The sequence below is a fragment of the Nylanderia fulva genome, unplaced genomic scaffold, assembly GCF_048542155.1.
Source record: "Nylanderia fulva isolate GAGA-0341 unplaced genomic scaffold, ASM4854215v1 Scaffold4, whole genome shotgun sequence".
NCBI lineage: Eukaryota > Metazoa > Arthropoda > Insecta > Hymenoptera > Formicidae > Nylanderia > Nylanderia fulva.
In genome coordinates, this window is record NW_028190476.1 from 3,616,296 (window position 1) to 3,635,743 (window position 19,448).

The 19,448-nt window shown below is 33.8% G+C and overlaps 1 protein-coding gene across 2 annotated transcripts in view; it reads right to left on the reverse strand.

Annotated features, from left to right (window-relative positions):
• The window catches only part of LOC114938033 (uncharacterized), a 61,017-nt gene that overhangs the window by 12,704 nt on the left and 28,865 nt on the right, over positions 1-19,448 (reverse strand). For both annotated transcript variants that reach the window (XR_014925470.1, XM_085486071.1), the window contains exons 2-4: positions 6,584-6,694; positions 5,771-5,935; positions 3,271-3,368 (exon numbers count right to left, since the gene is read on the reverse strand). Coding sequence is in view for 1 of the 2 variants with exons in the window: in XM_085486071.1 (XP_085342197.1) it covers positions 3,271-3,368; positions 5,771-5,935; positions 6,584-6,694 (374 nt within the window). In the remaining variant the exon portion in view is untranslated. The remainder of the gene's footprint in view (positions 1-3,270; positions 3,369-5,770; positions 5,936-6,583; positions 6,695-19,448) is intronic.

Here is a 19,448-nt window from a genome sequence, read left to right on the forward strand (position 1 = left end):
GTGGCTACTCCGACACATGCTAAGTCGGCTAAAGAAGAGGGGAGAGCTTAAAAGAACACCTGAGTCTCCGGTTCACGATCAGGTGGCTTCTAAAGCGTTTAATTCTCCAGTCAGATATACGTTTTCCGGCTCGTTAACGTCTCGCTGACACGCGAGCGAAAGTATTTTATTATTTATAATCGAAATCATTTCGGATATTTCGTATTTGCTCTTCTCTGTCTTAATTCCTCGACGAATTAAATTCTGCATCGATCGAAGGCAAAAGAGAATAAGTCTTATTGTTCTAGAATAATCCGATCTTAAGTTTACTCGCAATGTTGTAATCTATAATTAAATTCCCACACAACAAAAGGAAATATCCGAGATATCCTGCTGGGAATCATATAATATCCTTGGGAATTTCTCACATGACAGAAGACGAGTGCGACGTCTACAATATTTCTGGAACAATATTTTTAAAATATACCAAATGTAACCACGTTTTCAAGACTTATTTTCAGAATATTACGACAATTTCCAATTCAAATTTTCACATATTTTTTTACTGAAATAATTTTTAAATATTCTCTACGAAAATAACTGGTAATTTATACTCTGCATTATAATATATATTATAGTAATATTTTAAATTTATTGAGTTAAATATTTTGAACATTTTGAATAATTTTAATACATCTCGGAGAGATTTTCATCGTTATAAAAAATTAAAAAAAAATAATAAAGAAAAATAAAATAAAATTGTATATAAAGGTAATTGAACCATTTGTATCTCTGACATGTGCAAAATTTAATTTGTAAACGAATATTTATCTCGCGATTTTTATATTCCAAAAATAACATCCGCGACTCTCTCTAATCCTTTTATCCAGAACTTTTAGACTGAAAATTTTTCTGCTAACTCAGCGCGGAATATAATCGATTCTCGAAGAGGCATAATATCGGTATCGAGTATTTCCTCGACGGAATCTGAAGGTATTACTGTATCCTGGTTGTGTAACGACCGCGTGAGTATTTCATCCGCATCGATCGGAGAAACCCGAGCTGCCGTCTCGCGATAAGAGGAAACTCTCAAGGCGCCTAGAACGACGTTATCGTGCCAGTTTCATAAAACGTGACGTTATTTTACATACAAATGTCTTCGTCGTTACCTCACGCGATCGATATATTCAATTTAAATTACTATTCATCCCCAATGAGACGAACGCAATCGAGCTTTTAATTAGCCCGCATATCTGTGTTTAAAATCGGTTTAAGCGTTCAAATTAAGTTTTGCGAATGAAAGCCCGGGAAAAAATTTTTTTATAACAATATAACATTATATATAGAAATATATAAAATTATACATATAATCGCAAAATTATATATGAAATACAAGTATGTCCATACATAATTAGATAAAAGTGCTTTTTATATATAATTATATATATAAATTTATATAATTATGTATAAAAATAGATATATTTCACATATAATTTTTACGATTATATGTATAATTATACAATTATTTATATATAATTAATATAATTATATATAAAAAATTTTTTTTTTGGGAGGACGAAACAAACTCGTTTAATTAAAGAAAGACTTGTCAACTTTACATAAGAATTACTTTCCTTCCTCTTTTTCGTCAGAATAAGAGTTTATATACGTGTGAGAAAAAAATATTTTTTTATCGATATCACAGTCAATATAGCGGCTTATCTTTCCTCATAATATGCGCAGTATCAGCAATATCTTGACGTATTATTCTCCCTATCTTTTCATACGAGAGTTATTCTTTTTAGCGAGGAAGGTTTTATGATAACGCTTTGTATCTTTTCCTGATCTCGTAGCTTCTCCCTTTTCTTCGACTTTTATCAAATATTCTTTTCATGCCTATCCGCGTTCAATATAAGTAAGGGTATCTGCTCCTTGAAATCTTATTGTTAGACAAGGGTTTTATCTCCGTTTAGAACTATGGCATCTGCCCGGAGGCGAATCGCTTCGTCAGGAAATTGTCATATAAATCATTCTCGCCGCTTATCTATTATTAATGCACAACATACGTTTCTATATAAGCTTACAGGATACGACTCACACTTGATATTCATTATGGATTATTTAATGAATCTAAAGCCATTTGTGGCTACATGATATCATTCAAGATACGCGATACCCTCATCTATTCATATATATTTTTGTTACTTAAGAAATCTCAACATATTTAAATAATTAATAATTATTATAAATATAATTAAAATTAAATGTAACAACTCAAAAAACTACAAAAGATTTTATTTATTTTATTGATATTCACTTGAGGAATCTCAAGATATTTTTAATTTGACAATTAAATATATATAATTCAAAGAAAATGCAACAACAGAACGCCAAAAAAATGACAAAAGATGTTATTTGTTTTAAATAAAAAATATGAAAAGAAATCAAATAATAAAATATAAATTTTCGTAATGAGAGAAATGTTTCTCCTTTTATTACACAATCTTTGTATGACGTATTAATATTCTACGAGTCGTAGTTTGAATTATATCAGCGTGTCAAACGTAACATATAAACGAGGCAGATATGTGTCAAAGCAGATGCAGAAGGCGATGCAACTGCTTCCGCGTGCAACAGGTTCCGAAAACCAGTGAATGACGTGTTATAACGGTACGTCTATCAAGTGGTAGAAATTAGAAACTTGAGGATGGAAAGGTTGATAAGCGTTGAATGCCTTATCGAAACTTACCTCGCTTGTTAACGACATCGCGTTAATTCGAAGCAACGAGAAAATCAGTTAGAAGGACGTTACATTAGCAGGTGCATGTTGCGTCGACGACATTGGACGAGCAAAATTATCGCGTCATCCGACTTTGAGGTGTGAAATTGCAAATTTAAATAAATTAGCAACGAAATTGGCTTGTTATGCGACGCTAAAATGCAAGGGAGCGCGAAAATAAATAAATAATACGCGGCGCAAAATTATTGTTAATTATACCGAGAGAGCTCGGAATTGCTTATTTTTTCGCTATCGCAAAAATTTTTTAAATGTAAAAATGCCTCGGAAATTCTGCGCTCGCGATGTGTACTTATTTTCGATAATGATACAAGATATCCTCTCAAATTATTATAAAAAGTATTAGTTTATCTGTTTTTTATGTATTTTGCTTTTTCTCTTATATATATATATTTTGCATCTTTTTATTATTAAAAGATTTTCCGATACAGTCGAACAGGATGCAACAAATTGTGAAAAACCGATAATATGCTATTACAACGAATATACTTTACCTGCATATAAAAGGCCTCTCCTCTCGTGATGACGAAGCTATTAGCTCGATCATCCGTTTGCAAAGCGAAGAGACTCGCTGCCACAATCGACAATGCCGCTAAAAAAAAAAGAATGATCGAATACACAAACATAATTCAATATATAAAATATACGTGTCTGTTAATTTTATATATCGCTTTAAAAAATTTAAATTATTTGATTCCATAATATTTTTATCGCTGATTTTTCAGTTATAATAAATGAATAAATAATAAATAATGAATTTACTGCTTTATAATAAAAATCTTATGCATTGAGAATTTGTTCGCACATATATTCTGATTCGATCTTTTGTTTAATGTTTTTTTTTCAAAATGTAAGACTATAGAATAATGTTTGCCAACATATTTATACTAAAAAAACTTTAGACCATAAATATCATATATATATATTCAATTTTATATATTTAAACATAATTATAACTTTATATCACGTGGATATATTTAAAACTGAAAATGAAATTACTCGAATAGAAGTCAAAATTAACGCGATATATATATATTTCCTTCGTTTATATTAAATCAACAAGTTTCTTTAATATTATAAATTACCGTCAAATTTTTTATTCTTAATGCTTTATTTTTAATATGTAATTAACAAACTCTTTCATTTAAATAATAGATATCTAATCCTAATTTTTCATTCAATTTAATTAAAATTATTTTAATAAACTCTCAAACTTTTATTTAATTTATTATTATATTTCGCTATAATTAAAAACTTTAAAAAATTTCAAAATTATTTCTTCTATAAATTTAATCAAAATAATTTATTTTTATTATCTGCAGTTTAACCGCAATTGCTGGCACCATTAATAATTCACTTATATAATTATCTATATTATAATTTTCATTAAAATAATTATCCATTAACGTCGACTGCGCGATATGCTTTGTCGTGACACTAGATCACTCGTGGTATTATATCGTTTTACTGCAATACGATCTCTCGTAGATATTCGATATCTTTCGTATAAGAGCTTGTAAGTAGGGCAGTATAAGTAGACGAACGAACAAGTAAGCGGTATTCTACTACGTATGTCCAGTATTACAAAATTGCAAACACGATGAAAAGGATTTCTGTGTGTTGAACGTGATTCGGACTTTCGTGTGTCAAGGCCTTGGTCCGCAATACTACGTAATGCGTAGTGCGTAAGAACTGATGACGTAATGTGTAGTATGTAATAATGAGGGGGAAAGAAGTACGTAGATGAATCTCAGATGTTGTACCTTGATAATAATTATAGTCTTAAAAATAAGAAGACATTTAATGGAGATCAAAATAATGTATATAAAATTGTTAAAATAATAATATAGACCAATCATTAATTGATGATGTGTTGAATTTTAAATTTTATATAAATTAAATTATTGTTAAATCTAATTTTTAATTTTTATCGTAATTCATGCAATTATTTGAATTAAAAATAATATATTTAACTTGTCATGTATAAATAATGTATTGGATATTTTTCTCGAAACGCAATACTTTAATATTGAGATATAGGTAATGATAAAATAAGTTTAACCTTTAAAAGCACACAAAGTTGCGTCTTCCTTTTACACAATTTACTTATAAATGAACTATTTTCCTTTTAACCTGAAACTTCCATTTCTTCGACAAATTAATTTCATCTTCGACGTAACTATTTTACCAACTATTTTAATGTTTCACCTTTATTGCATTTGCATAATTTTAATTTATTACAAAAAATAAATGCTTCTTATTTCTTTCATTTAATGTTGTCTAATAAATTGAGTAAAAGAAAATTTTTAAATACACAATTTCTTTTCAATTACACATTATATATTATATAAAGTAGAGTTAAAAAACCTTTTATACGCGAATATTATTATTATATTATAATATATATATTATAATTATTATCAAATTGAATATTTAAAACGTCGCTAGTGGTATTTAAAATAGGAACGATATATTTAATTCGACCCAAACTAGCCAAGAAATTTTTATTTTATTTCCACAATGTTTCGACCATCTGTTTTTGATCCTTTTCAAGTGAAAAACTAGAATGGTACAATTAATTAAAATTAATAAACATTTTTGATGTTAAACGCAAGAATTAAAAAAATGTTTTACATACTTCCTTGATAAAAGCGCAGTTAATTGACACTGTTGTCATGATTATTAAACAATATAATTATTAATTTGTTGAAAATGTTTATTAATTTTAATTAATTGTACCATTCTAGTTTTTCACTTGAAAAGGACCAAAAACAGATGGTCGAAACGTTGTGGAAATAAAATAAAAATTTCTTGGCTAGTTTGGGTCGAATTAAATATATCGTTCCTATTATAATTATTAATTAATAAATATCGTTATTTTCTCATAACTGACAACGAGCATGCATTTTATTTTGCTACATATGGATCCTATTTTGTTCGAATTTTGTTGATATATTGAAACACTAGCTCTGATGAGAAAAAATTCGTACTCACTTGCCAATGTAGCGAGAGCGACTTTGCCTATTAGGGCAGTACTATACGAAATTACGACCCGTTTTGCGGAAGAGGCCATGGCTAATTGCAGCACAGCCAGAGCGACTACAATCGCCAAAAGGGCGGAAGCGCCGGCGGCGGCTAATCCCGCAATCCACACAGCCACTGAAAATAAAAGGAGAAAATTTCCGTCGTAATTCTATTGCGTTCCATTGTAATCCCGCGTTCGTGCTGAGATTTTTGCCGCGATCATTTTTAAATAACGTTATCAAAGTGTACAATCCCCATAAATAATTCTATCTTTTTCGCTTACATTTTTCAGTAACGTAATGAGCAAATGATACAAGAATAGGAATGGGAAAATAATTAATCGCAGGATTTGCATTAATGTTAAACGAGATATCAATTTTAAATAGCATTTACCAAATATGTGTTTAATAACAGTGACAAATATTGATTTAATCTTAATGGTGATAAAATTTAGGCGAAATTGAATTTTTATTTGTAAACACTATTTGACTTTTAATTTCGAAAGAACTCTGCAATTATTTAAATTTTCAGAAAATCCATAAAAAGTAGATCGGTTTATTTATTGAATTACTATAAACATTTTGTAGCAAAATCATTTCTGTTAAATATTGCCGCGAAGTATTTTGTAATCGTAATGTTCTGAGAATTTCGTAATAAACATCTCGCAAATTGTCATTTTTTGTTCATCAGAATGAAGCGATAAGATGAGAAAAGACATCTTTAAGGCACAAGCGGATATTAAAGTATTTTTTTACAATATCACATATATAAAATGAAACTCACACACTGGTTGAAATCTGGAGGCATTATTTTGGCCGCACCATTCTCGCCCGTAAAGCAGAAGCTTGCATTGTCTCCATGGTCCAAAGTAACCTTTTTCCGCGGCAGTGCCAGCTGTAACAACACAAAGGGAAAAAATTGAATGACAAAAAATTTACTTTCAACCCCTTCACCGCCCTTAAGTGGCAAGTGTACGACAAAAAAAAAATACGCGATTCCATATTCGAGCGACATTTTAGTCTAAGAATCTAATAATTAATAAAACAGTAAACGACGCTTCTCTATCACACTTAATTTTAGAATGCATAATTTAGTATGTCAATTTGACTCGACTGTTATTTGAATTGTAAATTTCAGGGAGGATCTTGAATTAGCATATAAACGTAGTACGCGAAAAAAAAAGAGAAAAACAAATAAAAATACACAAAATAATACCGATATAAAAAATAATATTTACTCTCGAGTCGATTACAGTTCCAATATTACATATAATAATATTGTGGGTTTCAATTTTCAAACGTATCAATTATTTCTTTTTTTATTTCATCTTTTAATGATAGAAAAATATCACGAGAGAAAACAATTTTATAAATTATTAAAATTTTATATATAATATATAATATTTTATATACAATATTTTATATGTATATTTATAAATATATATAATTATATATTATAATTATATAATATATATATATATATATATATATATATATATATATACATAAAATATGTATTAATAAAATCTTTTTAATTTATATAAATTTAATGCAATATAAAATTCTCTCTGTTTGACACTCTCAATTTATATTTATATTTATATTACAGAGCCTTGTTAAATTCTTAATAAAATTCTCTTCTCTCACACCATACAAATATAGCAAATACGTTAGTAGAATCATAAGATTGGACGTATATTTGAAGAGATTAACGCAAACAGATGTGTGTGTGATACGTTCATTCCACAATATATCATTAGATACTTATTTCTCGCGCGAGTGTAAAGCGAACATTCCATATTGATTCTGAGACTTATATACACAAAACCAAGTATACGTTAATACGGTACACAGCATCTCTCCTCCTACTATCTACCGCATACCAGTGCGCGTCAAAACATTGTAGTAGGAAGATACGGGATCTCTCCCTACCACATTCCCGCATACCATGACACCTGAAAATATGGTAGGCAAAAGGCAAACGAGTGTTGTCTTTGTCGGGCTGTCGAGGCGGAAAGATCTCTCGATCGATCTCTTTGACTCGCGCAAAAATAGACTAACACGTCATAAGCTAATATGACGCCCGATGTATTTAATTATCGCATAGAATTGCGTGTATGTTGCATAAAAAGAACTGAGCGCCCGACTCGATAATCCCACGTAAATACATACGTCAATCTTGCCGTGTTACATCATTTATTTCGATGGAATGTTGCCATTTAATCCGGATGTAGAACTGGAAAACGAGAAAGACTCAAGCGAGCAAAAGCTCTGCGACTTTCTCCTTGTCATTGCTTTAAGAAGACAATCGCGAGAATAATGCACGGACAAGTGGAAACTGCAATTTTGCGGAGCTCGTTTCCTGGTTGAAACGACCCGTAAACTTGCCTTGTGCGATCATTATTAATCTCTTCTTTTCTCTATTTTATTTCAGTCGATCTTCCGACAAAGAGGAAAAATGCACGGGACGAGTTTTTATTATGCGACCGGAAATCAAGGCGGAAAATCAATACAATACACGATTATCGACATATCTATACACTTGAATAAATAAATTCACAAACAATAAAACACGTGGAGCAGAAAAATTCAATTTTTTTCGGTGTATCATGCTTTATCGAGCGATTCGATAAACTCGGGGAATGATTTCAATGTTAACGGTCGGCTAAATGTTAACGATCGGATATCGTAAACGCACAATTGCAAATTTAATTATACTTATTTCACAAATAGCACATAAAAATAATTAATACCAATATTTATACCGAAATTATTCTCTTTTTATTTTTTACAACACATTAATAATCGATTATTCAGTTCAGCGAATAATCAATACAGTAAGATAATTAATTTTTCGAATATAATACGAATAACTCTCTTTAATATTAATTCGCGTATTTATTCAAATTTTTATTACGAGATAATAATTATTTTAAAACGGGAGTGTATATTATTTATTAAAAATACGAAAAGAGAACAAAAGTACAGTCAAGACAGCAATAAAGCAGTTACGTCACGTGGTCGAATAAAATATCAAATTGATCGCGCGATTATCGAACGATCGTTCGAGATTTGTTCGTCGCAGATATCGAATGTCGTTTCTCGCGATCGTGCTCCTCTTTTTCGACGCTACGTAATAAAAAAGTGCGCGTCGCGTACGAAAATAAAGTCGGAAGTGCCGTATAAATGCAGTGATCACGCTCTCCCGAGTGAGTGCTACGAGTGCTACGAGAAATCCGCCGCAATCGAGGAATTCGAGAGAAGGAGGCCAAAGTGGCATCAGACAACAGCGGAGCAATCCATGGGTAACGTGTTATTCATTACATGTTTGCAAGATTTACCTTCGCATAAATACTCTATGACTCTCATTTTCCATCTATAATAAATGATGAATATATAATTTTTATTGATAATTATTTAATTTCCTTTAATTATTAAATAATTTTATTTATCTCTTAAATGGATACTTTTAGTAAAATAATTATGTAATTTCTTTAAAAAATCAGATTCTATTAAATTCTTATATATAAATTATCCTATATTATATTTTATATAATAATCTTATCTAAAAATATATTAAATATATAATTGTATATTTTAAATATATTAAAAATATTTTATTTTTAAGAATCATAGACTTTTATGTAATCTCAAAATTTGTAAATTCTGTATAAACTTCAAATTTGTTTTTAAAAATATATCTCTCTATCTGGAATAAATAAATTAAAAATTTAAATTATTATTTAAACGATAATAAATTTTTATGAAAATATTGTTATTTTGAACAATTGTTATAATTTGAAAATATTTGTGTTTTACAGATTAACATCTTAAACTCCGCTGCTGCGTATAATAGCTGCATCGGTGAGTCCAAAGAATAAGCTCTTTCATTTTAATTTGAAATTTTTGCTGCTTCATTCGCAGCCTAGGATATGTTTTTGAGAATATGCCTCGCTATTATGTTTCATCTCGACAATCGTGTTTTCGATGGCAATTTTCTGGTAGCTAAAACGGTTAGAGCATGGCGTGGAGATGTTTGCGGAAGCGATGGTCTATGTAATTACTTAGCGGTACATCCCAGAAATGCATTCAAAGGGATGCAATCGGGTCGCCTAATGTACTTCGAAGGGTTCGACGCACATTTTCGAGTGAAAAGAATATTAATGCAAATCAGCAGCGCGGTACATAAATTCCAGCATTTTTGATCATTTTAAGAAATACACAGAGAAACTTGGATAATTTTGTGTCGTTCTTTTAAGCTTTTTATGTGTGTACAGATTTTTTTTCTCATACATTAGTCGCGGTCAAAATTTTTTATTCACTCTAACTCTTTATTGATAAAATAATAATTTATTAATAAAATAATTTTATTTTATTAATAAAATTAATTAATTAATTAATTTATTAATAAAATAATAAAATAAATAAATAAACTTTGCATTTTACCTAATATTTTGATTTAATCACGATTATATTCTCGGCAGAGGGTGTATCTCTATATAAATAGAAATGGTCCGAGTTCGCGCTTGCAATTTCCCGTTGGCCGTTCTATTCGTTTCACGTTAGAACAGTAGGTACAATTTATACACACGCCTGTGTAAACTCGCGCTGCGCAGCAGGTGCAACAACACTAGCTCTCGCAATTGTATTTCACGTAAAAAAAAAAAAAAAAAATCAGCGAGTACATTTCGTTTCATTAGCCTTGCGAGGGAAAATGCGTCGTGCCTGTCACGTGAATATTACAACGAGTAAGTTGTCATTAAGTATAATCTGCTAGTTTACATCAATCTGTACCTTGCCCCATCACGTCTTATTTCAATAACGATTACGTATGCCTCATGAAGAGCTAAACATAGTACATAATCTGCATGCCTGCATCGAAAGATAGAGAAGAAGTATCCAATAAAACTCACTTGTCGCGCGAATTTCTCCGATCGACGAGAAAATATATCGCCTTTAATGTTCACACATTAATGCGGCGCTATATAGGAAGTTAACGACCCGCGAAGGGGATCTTGAAATTCCTATGAAATAGCTCGGAGAGTTGAGAAAAAATATATCTTCGTGGGGATTAACGCGACGATTTTTAAACTCGATGATGGTTTCTTACCTCGCGGCGTTATATTATAATAGGATCGGAAATGCACCATCAACGTGCATTCGTATCGGTATGTTTACGTTATATTCCACGCTCTGCAGTTTCTCGTGCGCGCAAAACCACACACGTCATTCGTTCGCATTCGCCACGGATTAAGTCGCGTTTCTTCCTTCTACGTTTCCTGCAACTTAAGTTGGCGCGTTTTTCAGGAAGAGCACCACACGCAACACGCTCTTTCGGAAGATATATCTCGGCGTATATATTATACAATTTAGTTACAAAATTACCAGTATACAGGGTGTATCTAAATAAGTGCGAAACAAATTTAGGAAATCATTCTTGGTCGAAAATTAAGAGGTTTTTTTTATATAAATATATACTCTAAAAATAAAAAAAAAACATTAAATAGGGATTGTTAGTTTCATCCCCTTATAACGATACAGAAAGATAAAAAAATATTAATAAATATGCTTTTTATTAGTGGAAAATATCCACCAAGTTTCAGATTTTACATTTGTGTGAAATTAAATTTTAGAAAAAAATAAAATCTTAATTTTTACCTTCCTCTTTAGAAAAGCGTAACTCTTCAGGGAGGGATATAAGATTATATGTTTATATAAGAAACCCCTCTTAATTTTCGACAAAAAACCATCTAACATTTGTCGCACTTATTTAGATATACCTTGTATACTATATTTAGAGTTATATTATTGGATACGATAAATTGTAAACATGCCAATTACAAATGCAATTTTGTGCAATCGTATGCTCGGTAAGACAAATAATTCGCGTCGTTTGTTTCACATTATGTTACGATAATTGCGATGATTCAAGTAATACATGAGCCGTGTGATTAGAAGCGTAAATACAAAATATCGCTTTTTTTGTCCGCACTCATGTATAATATATCGACCATTAAAAGCGTTAAATTTAATATCGAAGCAAGAGAGCGTGTGGCGTAAAATATTAATTGCATGCAATATCGTATTCGTATATATGCGTAACGGAATTATTTCGTACATTTCGACTGATAAATAGCCACCTTTAGTTTCGATAAATTAATGTCGATATAAATGATTGAAAGGATAAATCGTCTCGTTAAATGAATTTTGATACATTTTGATGTGTATCGATGTTATTTCTCGATCTTTCGAGCGATAACTCATGAATTTTGACACTGACGAAATCCTTGATCTAATTTTGCATTCTGATGCACTCATATTACATGACGAGGTGTAATTAAATTAGCGTTCTATTATTTATTATTGGCTGCATTTTTATAATTTATTAAGACTTAGATAATTTTAAGGCACGAGAAATAATTTCAATTCTCAATTATCACATTACACACTTTATAATTCGACGGACAAATAAAAGTTCCACGTAATAAAAAATTTATTAATTTTTATGACCGTTTGCAAGTATTACACCGACCGAATTTTTTCATTAATTACGGCTCCATTAATCAGTCGGCCGTGCAATAATTATGTCAGGCAGAACATCAACGACTGCGTTGCGAAATCACGAAAAACCTAATAATTACTCGTAACGCTCGTATAATTAAGTGGCACGTCCATCCCATTTATTTCATACTTCTCAGCATTATGAACATTGTTGACTCTCTCTGCAACATTAATAAATTCTTGCTTTATCTCTGCATTCCGCATAATGGAATAACAAACAATATAATAAAACATATAATAATATATCTCTGTGTAATATATTCTGTAATATACATATATATATTTGCTCTAAAGAATATTTCCGCGAACTAATTATCGTCCGATACGCTGGCTAGAATACGGAATCGGACATCTTTTTTCTCCTCCTGTCAAAACGTACAATGCATTTCTACGGCGAACGCCCGGAAGCGTCTTCCGCGACGTTAATTGAATTTCTTTTTTCCATTAACCCGTTGTCTCGCGCACGACAGATAAGACAAGCTCGATGCTCTTATCACAAATGAGATGAGAATAGGTGGTACATACACCTACGCGGCCTCGTTCGTACATTAAAAGGTCAAGCGCGTTTGTTCTTCCACCGTTGGATTCGCTAATGGTGTGGCTGATGTGACGTTGGTCACGCCAACTATAAACACATTCCACGTAATTCGCACGTGCGTAATAACTTAGACGCGGACGCCAATGTATGTACTCCAGTACACTTTATTTACTATATTTAATAATTGAAGGAAAAACATTTCGCGGAAAAGAATTCTCACATTTGACATTTTAAAAAATATTTTATTTTAATTCTATAATTCTTTTTAATTTATTTATTTAAATTTATATATAATATACATGTAATATAATATTTATATATTTATTATATATTAATATAATAATATTTATTTTAATATAATTTATCAACAATAGAAAAAAAGAAATTGCAGAAGATAATAGCAAGAAAAAATTTTTCGTCATTCCATACATTAATAACATTTCTGAGACAATAGCATCGACAATAAAAAAATCAGATTTCAGAGTAGGATACCGTTGTCTAAATAATCTTAACAAATTAATTAAAGTCCACAAGGACAAAAACGTGCATAACAATAATAATAATGTTGTCTACAAAATTAATTGTAAGGATTGTGAAGCTTCGTATGTTGGGCAAACCAAAAGAAAATTACGCACTAGACTAAAAGAGCATATGAATAATATTAAATTTGATTCCTCCAAGCATTCTGTGGTCTCTGAACATATTATGGATAAAAAACATGCTTTTGATTGGGATAACGTTAAAATACTTGATATTGAATCTAATTATTATAAAAGACTTATCTCGGAAATGATACACATCAAGGAACAAAGGCATGGTATAAATAATAACACAGACACCGAATTGCTTAACAACGCGTATTTCGACATTCTAGAAGAAATATCGAATTTTTAGACTTATGTAAATGTTTATTTTGTGAGATCTGACACCTATTTATTCGACTTTTTAAAAGACTAGACAACAGTCAAGTACTAACAATAAGACCAACAACAATTAGAAGCATCGTCATCTCAAGTTATTCGGAACAATTTGTAAGCATAAAGGTTCAATATTTTAGTAGTTAGTTTAATTTATAATTTTTAATCTTTTTTTCACATACACATTAGTGGAATCCTATTTTACAATTGAATAAATTCTTTAAATTCAGGTAACAAATATCAAATAATTTGGAGAGGATGAACATAATCATTGCCAGATCGAGGGACTTTCGTCAAATAACGATAAGTGGTTCATTTGGAGTAATGTATAAGTGTCACTCCAAGTTTTTATTAATAATTCTAATATATTTTATGAATAACCGGACGAATCATTCTGCTTCTAATTGGGTTCTTACTTTGTTGAACTATTTTAATGGTCTCAATTCATTGTAAATATATTTTGCGTTTTAACTATGACTCAACTATATAACTTATATTGACTATGTATTGCGGATTTTTTATTAGAATTTTATGTATTTATTTATTATCGTTATTTATTATCACTATTTTTTTGCGCACTGAAGAGGAGCAAGTAGAGCTCGAAACGTTTGTATAATTATTATTTCAAATTAAGAATTTTCTTCTCAATAATAAAATAATATCGTATTGCTCGTTACACATGGCCTTAATTTAATAATTTATCATTGTTTTTATTGTCATACGAGCTTGAGCATTGGTATGTGATGTTTTGATTAGGTATTAATTTAGCATTAATATAATTTATATAATAATATTCATTAATATATATTATTTATATTTATATAAAAAAAAATATATATATATAATATATATTTATTTTAATATAATATTATTAATATAATTTAAATAATAATATTTATCATATATTATATATTTATTAGATATTTATATATGTATATTAATATACATATAGTATATGTATATTGTATATAATATATGGTACATGATATTTAATTGAAAGTGAAATAGGATCATTTAAGATTCTTGCTCGAGTTAGCTATTTAATTGCAGTGAAACAATATATTACGCTCTATTGTAGGATGCATGTATCGAAATATCTTCTTCTTGCAATGATATGCACAACACCGTTTATTATACAGTTGCCGTCTCGTCTCGGTAAACAGCAATCTAGTCGGCGTATACGCGCTATTATAATTCAAACTGCGCCACATATGAGTTCAGCCTTCCCTCGCGCGATGCGTTATGCAATCTTTCGCGTCGATTATGCGTTCGTGGCACATCGTAACGAACGTTTCGCAAATGGCTCTGCACGAGTCAGACAAGGTGATTTGTATTGACTTGCATTGTTCGTAAAGTTATTAATTATAACTTGAGTCTGACTCGATAATATACATATGAACGTGTACAGCTATAAACAGAGTTTTAATTATTGCGGTTTTCTTGCAACTAGATTAATTAAATTTTGAAATTATATTGAAACCCTATTATATCGGAGCCCTATTGTGAGACTTATATATTAATTCATAAAACATGGGTCGCTTATGAAAAGTATATTTTGAATTTAATAATTGAAATTACATTTCACAAAATAATATTTTACGCCTTCGAAAAACATACAAATTTCGTTTTTGTTGTTAAATATAATAATAAAATTCATATTGTTAAATTCATAAAATTACGCAGAATTTCGCAATTAATTGAATTGAAAAGAAATATTTTGTCGCGATTTGTTGACGCGAGACGCGAAACGGAGAATATTGAGGACGAGTGACAATTTTAATTAAACGATCGTAACAATGATAATTTTCCTCTCAAATGTGTCGTATTTCCGAGAATATATTAATGCAAGAACCCCGGCTTGAAATTAACACAGTCGTCGCATAGTCGGCGCGACTCATTACGAGATGAGTATATCCGCATGCGAGCATATGCACTTATGATTATTACGCAATAATTGCGTGACCCGGGGATATGATGTGCACTTGTTGCCAGCCGACATACGCAATACCTGCGTGAGATGCGTGCTTATGTAAATAAACAGCGACATGTTCGCGAACTATCGCGGCATTCTGTTCTTCTCGCGTAGCAAATCCGTAGAGAGAGATATAATACCTGAACAATACTCGAGAATTTACCGAGTGATAACACCCTCGAAACAGATCATTCGTGTTTCGATCGTGAATCATCAAAACAACATGAGCCATTCATCGTTAATATGCAAAAATGCAACGTGAATCGCGTACGGAGTCTTATTAATGCATCGAATGTTTTACATCTATTTGAAAGAGAAATTGTATTCGTCATATATATTTTCAATGACTATTTTTTAAATGTTTCATTTTTTTCTGCTGATGAACAAGAGAAATCTTGATTTGAAAATCAATTTACAAAATTTTTAAAAATTGTATAGATGTATATTATTTTTATATTGAGATTTTGTCAGACATTATTATTAGAGTTTGAAAGTAATAAATTTTATTAATTATAAAATCTTATTGGGAAAAATTATTAAGTTATTAATTAATAATTTTAAAATTAATTATTAAATTATATTAAAAATATAATTTAATGTAATCTCATTATTATTATGATTACATAATATAATTGTTATTATAAATTTATTATTATTATTTAATGTTTAATAATCGTTTATGTCCCGGGTTCTTATGCACCGGTGCAGGCGAGGATCTGTGTGTCGGTGGGTTAATGATCAAAATCGGTTTTTATGAGAACTGTTATAATTGCTGCGTTTGAGTTCGCTACAGAATATTCGCGGTATACGTCCGCACGCGACAGCAGTCGGAAACCGAATCTCCTGATCGCGCGTTACATTTTCTCTTGTCGCCTATCTTCTTGACATTCGAGAATCTTCTCACCTAATCTTTTTCACACGTGTTATTATTCTTTTTTCTGTCTCGATGCTAGTTGTCAAACGTCTCGTCTGTTATGTTTTCTCTTTACTGGTTTATTTTGTCTCGTTTTTGTTTTCGTCCCTTTGTATGTCTCTAATTATACCCGGGGAATATGTGACGATATTATCGCCACAGGACTCCCCCGCCAGTGCTATACCGATAGCACGATATTTCGATGTTCGGACGCTACGAATTACATTTTTCCTTTATACGTAAGCGCGACGCAAAATTACACACATAAAATCAAAACAAAAAAAAAACAATAAGAGAACGCTAATGTAATGTAATCGTGTCGTTCGTGCTCGCATATGCGTACGCGTGTCAATTACTTGAGAACCAAAAAAAAAAAACAAAAATATAAGATAGAGAAATAGCGCTATAAACCGCGAAACCAATAGAAATAGAATACAATAAAATGAAATAACTTGCTTAACGTGTGAATTCTCCCAGAACCTCGCGACCCGAAATAATTATTTCCTATCCTACGTCACAGGCCCGCCTGGAAACGGTCCGGGAACCGGACTCTTCTCCCTGCTCTCGTCGTCGTCTCGCCTCGTCGGAGCGGCGGTCCCGCGTCCTCGCGCTCCTCTCGTCGATTGACCTCACTGCCTCGGTCTCGCGCCGTCGATCCCGCCGGCCCGTCGCCTCCTGTATCGCTTTCTGAAAAAATATACGCGGGCTTTAGTCGGTCTATCGTGACCGTTCTCTCTTTGCCGTGCATGCGCACGACAAAGACTTTCTCGCTGCGACTGATGACCTCGTACGGTCCCTCGTATGGCGCCTGCAGCATCCTCCTCGGTCCGTCGCGCCGCACGAACACCTGCCCGGCCGTCGCTAGGTCTTTGTAAACGAACGGCCGTCGCTCCCCGTGTCGGGTTCCGTCCACCGGCCGCAGTCTCTCGAACTGCTCACGTAGCGTCCTGACGAGGTCGACGGCGCTGTCCTCGTTGTCCGTCGGCAGCCGGCTCAGGAATTGTCCCGGGATCCTTAACGTCTGGCCGTACACCAATTCGGCTGTGGTCGCCTGTAGGTCGTCCTTCCACGCTGCTCTAATCCCCAGCAGGACCGTCGGCAGCGTCTCCGTCCAGCGGTCGCTCTGCTGGCACTTGATCGCCGCTTTGAGCTGGCGATGAAACCGCTCGACCATTCCGTTCGCCTGCGGGTGGTATGCCGTCGTCCTCAGTCTTTCCGCTCCCGTCATCTCGCTCAGTCGTCGAAACAGACTGGACTCAAATTGAGTCCCCTGGTCTGTCGTGATTCGAAGGGGTGCCCCAAACCGGCAGATCCATCCCTCGTAAAAAACCCTTGCGATCGTCTTCGCCTCCTGGTCTCGTACGGGGAACGCCTCCGGCCACCTCGTGAAACGGTCCACGCACGTGAGGCAATATTGCTTGCCCTCCGAGACCGGCATCTTGATGATGTCCAGGTGGACGTGCTCGAACCTGTTGGATGGTACGGTGAATCTTCCCAAGGGCGCCGACACGTGTCGAGACACCTTGGATCGCTGGCAGGGCACACAAGAACGAGCCCAATTGCGGCAGTCCACTCTCATCGACGGCCAGACGTAGCGTTGCGCCACGAGTCTGCCCGTCGACTTGATCCCTGGGTGTGCCAGGCCGTGCACCAGGTCGAATGCGGTCCGACGGAAAGACCTTGTCAAATATGGCCTTGGTGTCGGCGTCGCTGTGTCGCAGTAGATCGCGATTCCGGTTCCGGGGATCTCCACCTTGCTCAGCTTTAGTCCCGTCTCCCGTCGCAAATACTCCTCGAGCTCCTCATCGGTCCTCTGTGATTCCGCCAGTGCGGCGTAATTCATAGGAGCTTGGAGCTCCTCGATTCTCGATAGCGCGTCCGCCACGACATTCTCCTCGCCCGTCACGTGCCGGATGTCCGTCGTAAATTGTCCGATGTAGTCTAAGTGGCGGAACTGGCGCGGCGTGCTCCTCTCAGGTTTCTGTCGGAAAGCAAAGATGATCGGCTTATGGTCGGTATATACCGCGAACGCGCGCGCTTCCAGCATGTGCCGAAAATGCTTGACCGCCAAGTATATCGCTAGTAGCTCCCTATCAAAGGCGCTATACTTCGATTCGGCTGGGCTTAGCTTCTTCGAGAAGAATGCTAACGGCTCCCAGCCGTCGCTGCCCCGCTGTTGTAATGCCGCGCCGACGCTTTGTTCGGACGCGTCAGTAAACAACGCGAGCTCCGCGCTCGTCCTTGGGTGCCTCAGAAGTGCGGCCTCGGCCAAGCCTTCCCTCGATGTTTCGAATGCTTGTTGAGTCTGCTGCGTCCACGATATCGGCGTCTTGCCCTTAATGTTTTCTCGAAGCAGGTCATTGAGCGGTGCCAAAATCTCGGCAGCTTTAGGCATGAATCTTCGGTAAAAATTTACCATGCCTAAGTACCTTCTCAATTCCTTCGCGGTCCTCGGCATCTGACACGCGAGGATTGCCTCCACTCGCGCCGGCAGCGGTCGTGTTCCTTCGTCGGACACCTCGTACCCGAGGAATTCCACCCTTCGTTGTCCGAATACGCACTTCGTGGGGTTGATCACTACCCCGTATACTCGCAAACGCTCAAACACCGTCCGTAGGTGCTCGTGGTGTTCTTCCTCTGACGATGACGCGACGAGGATGTCATCGATGTATGCGTAGCAGAATTCAAGGTCGCGCAAAACCTCATCGATGAACCGCTGAAACGTTTGTGCCGCGTTGCGTAATCCGA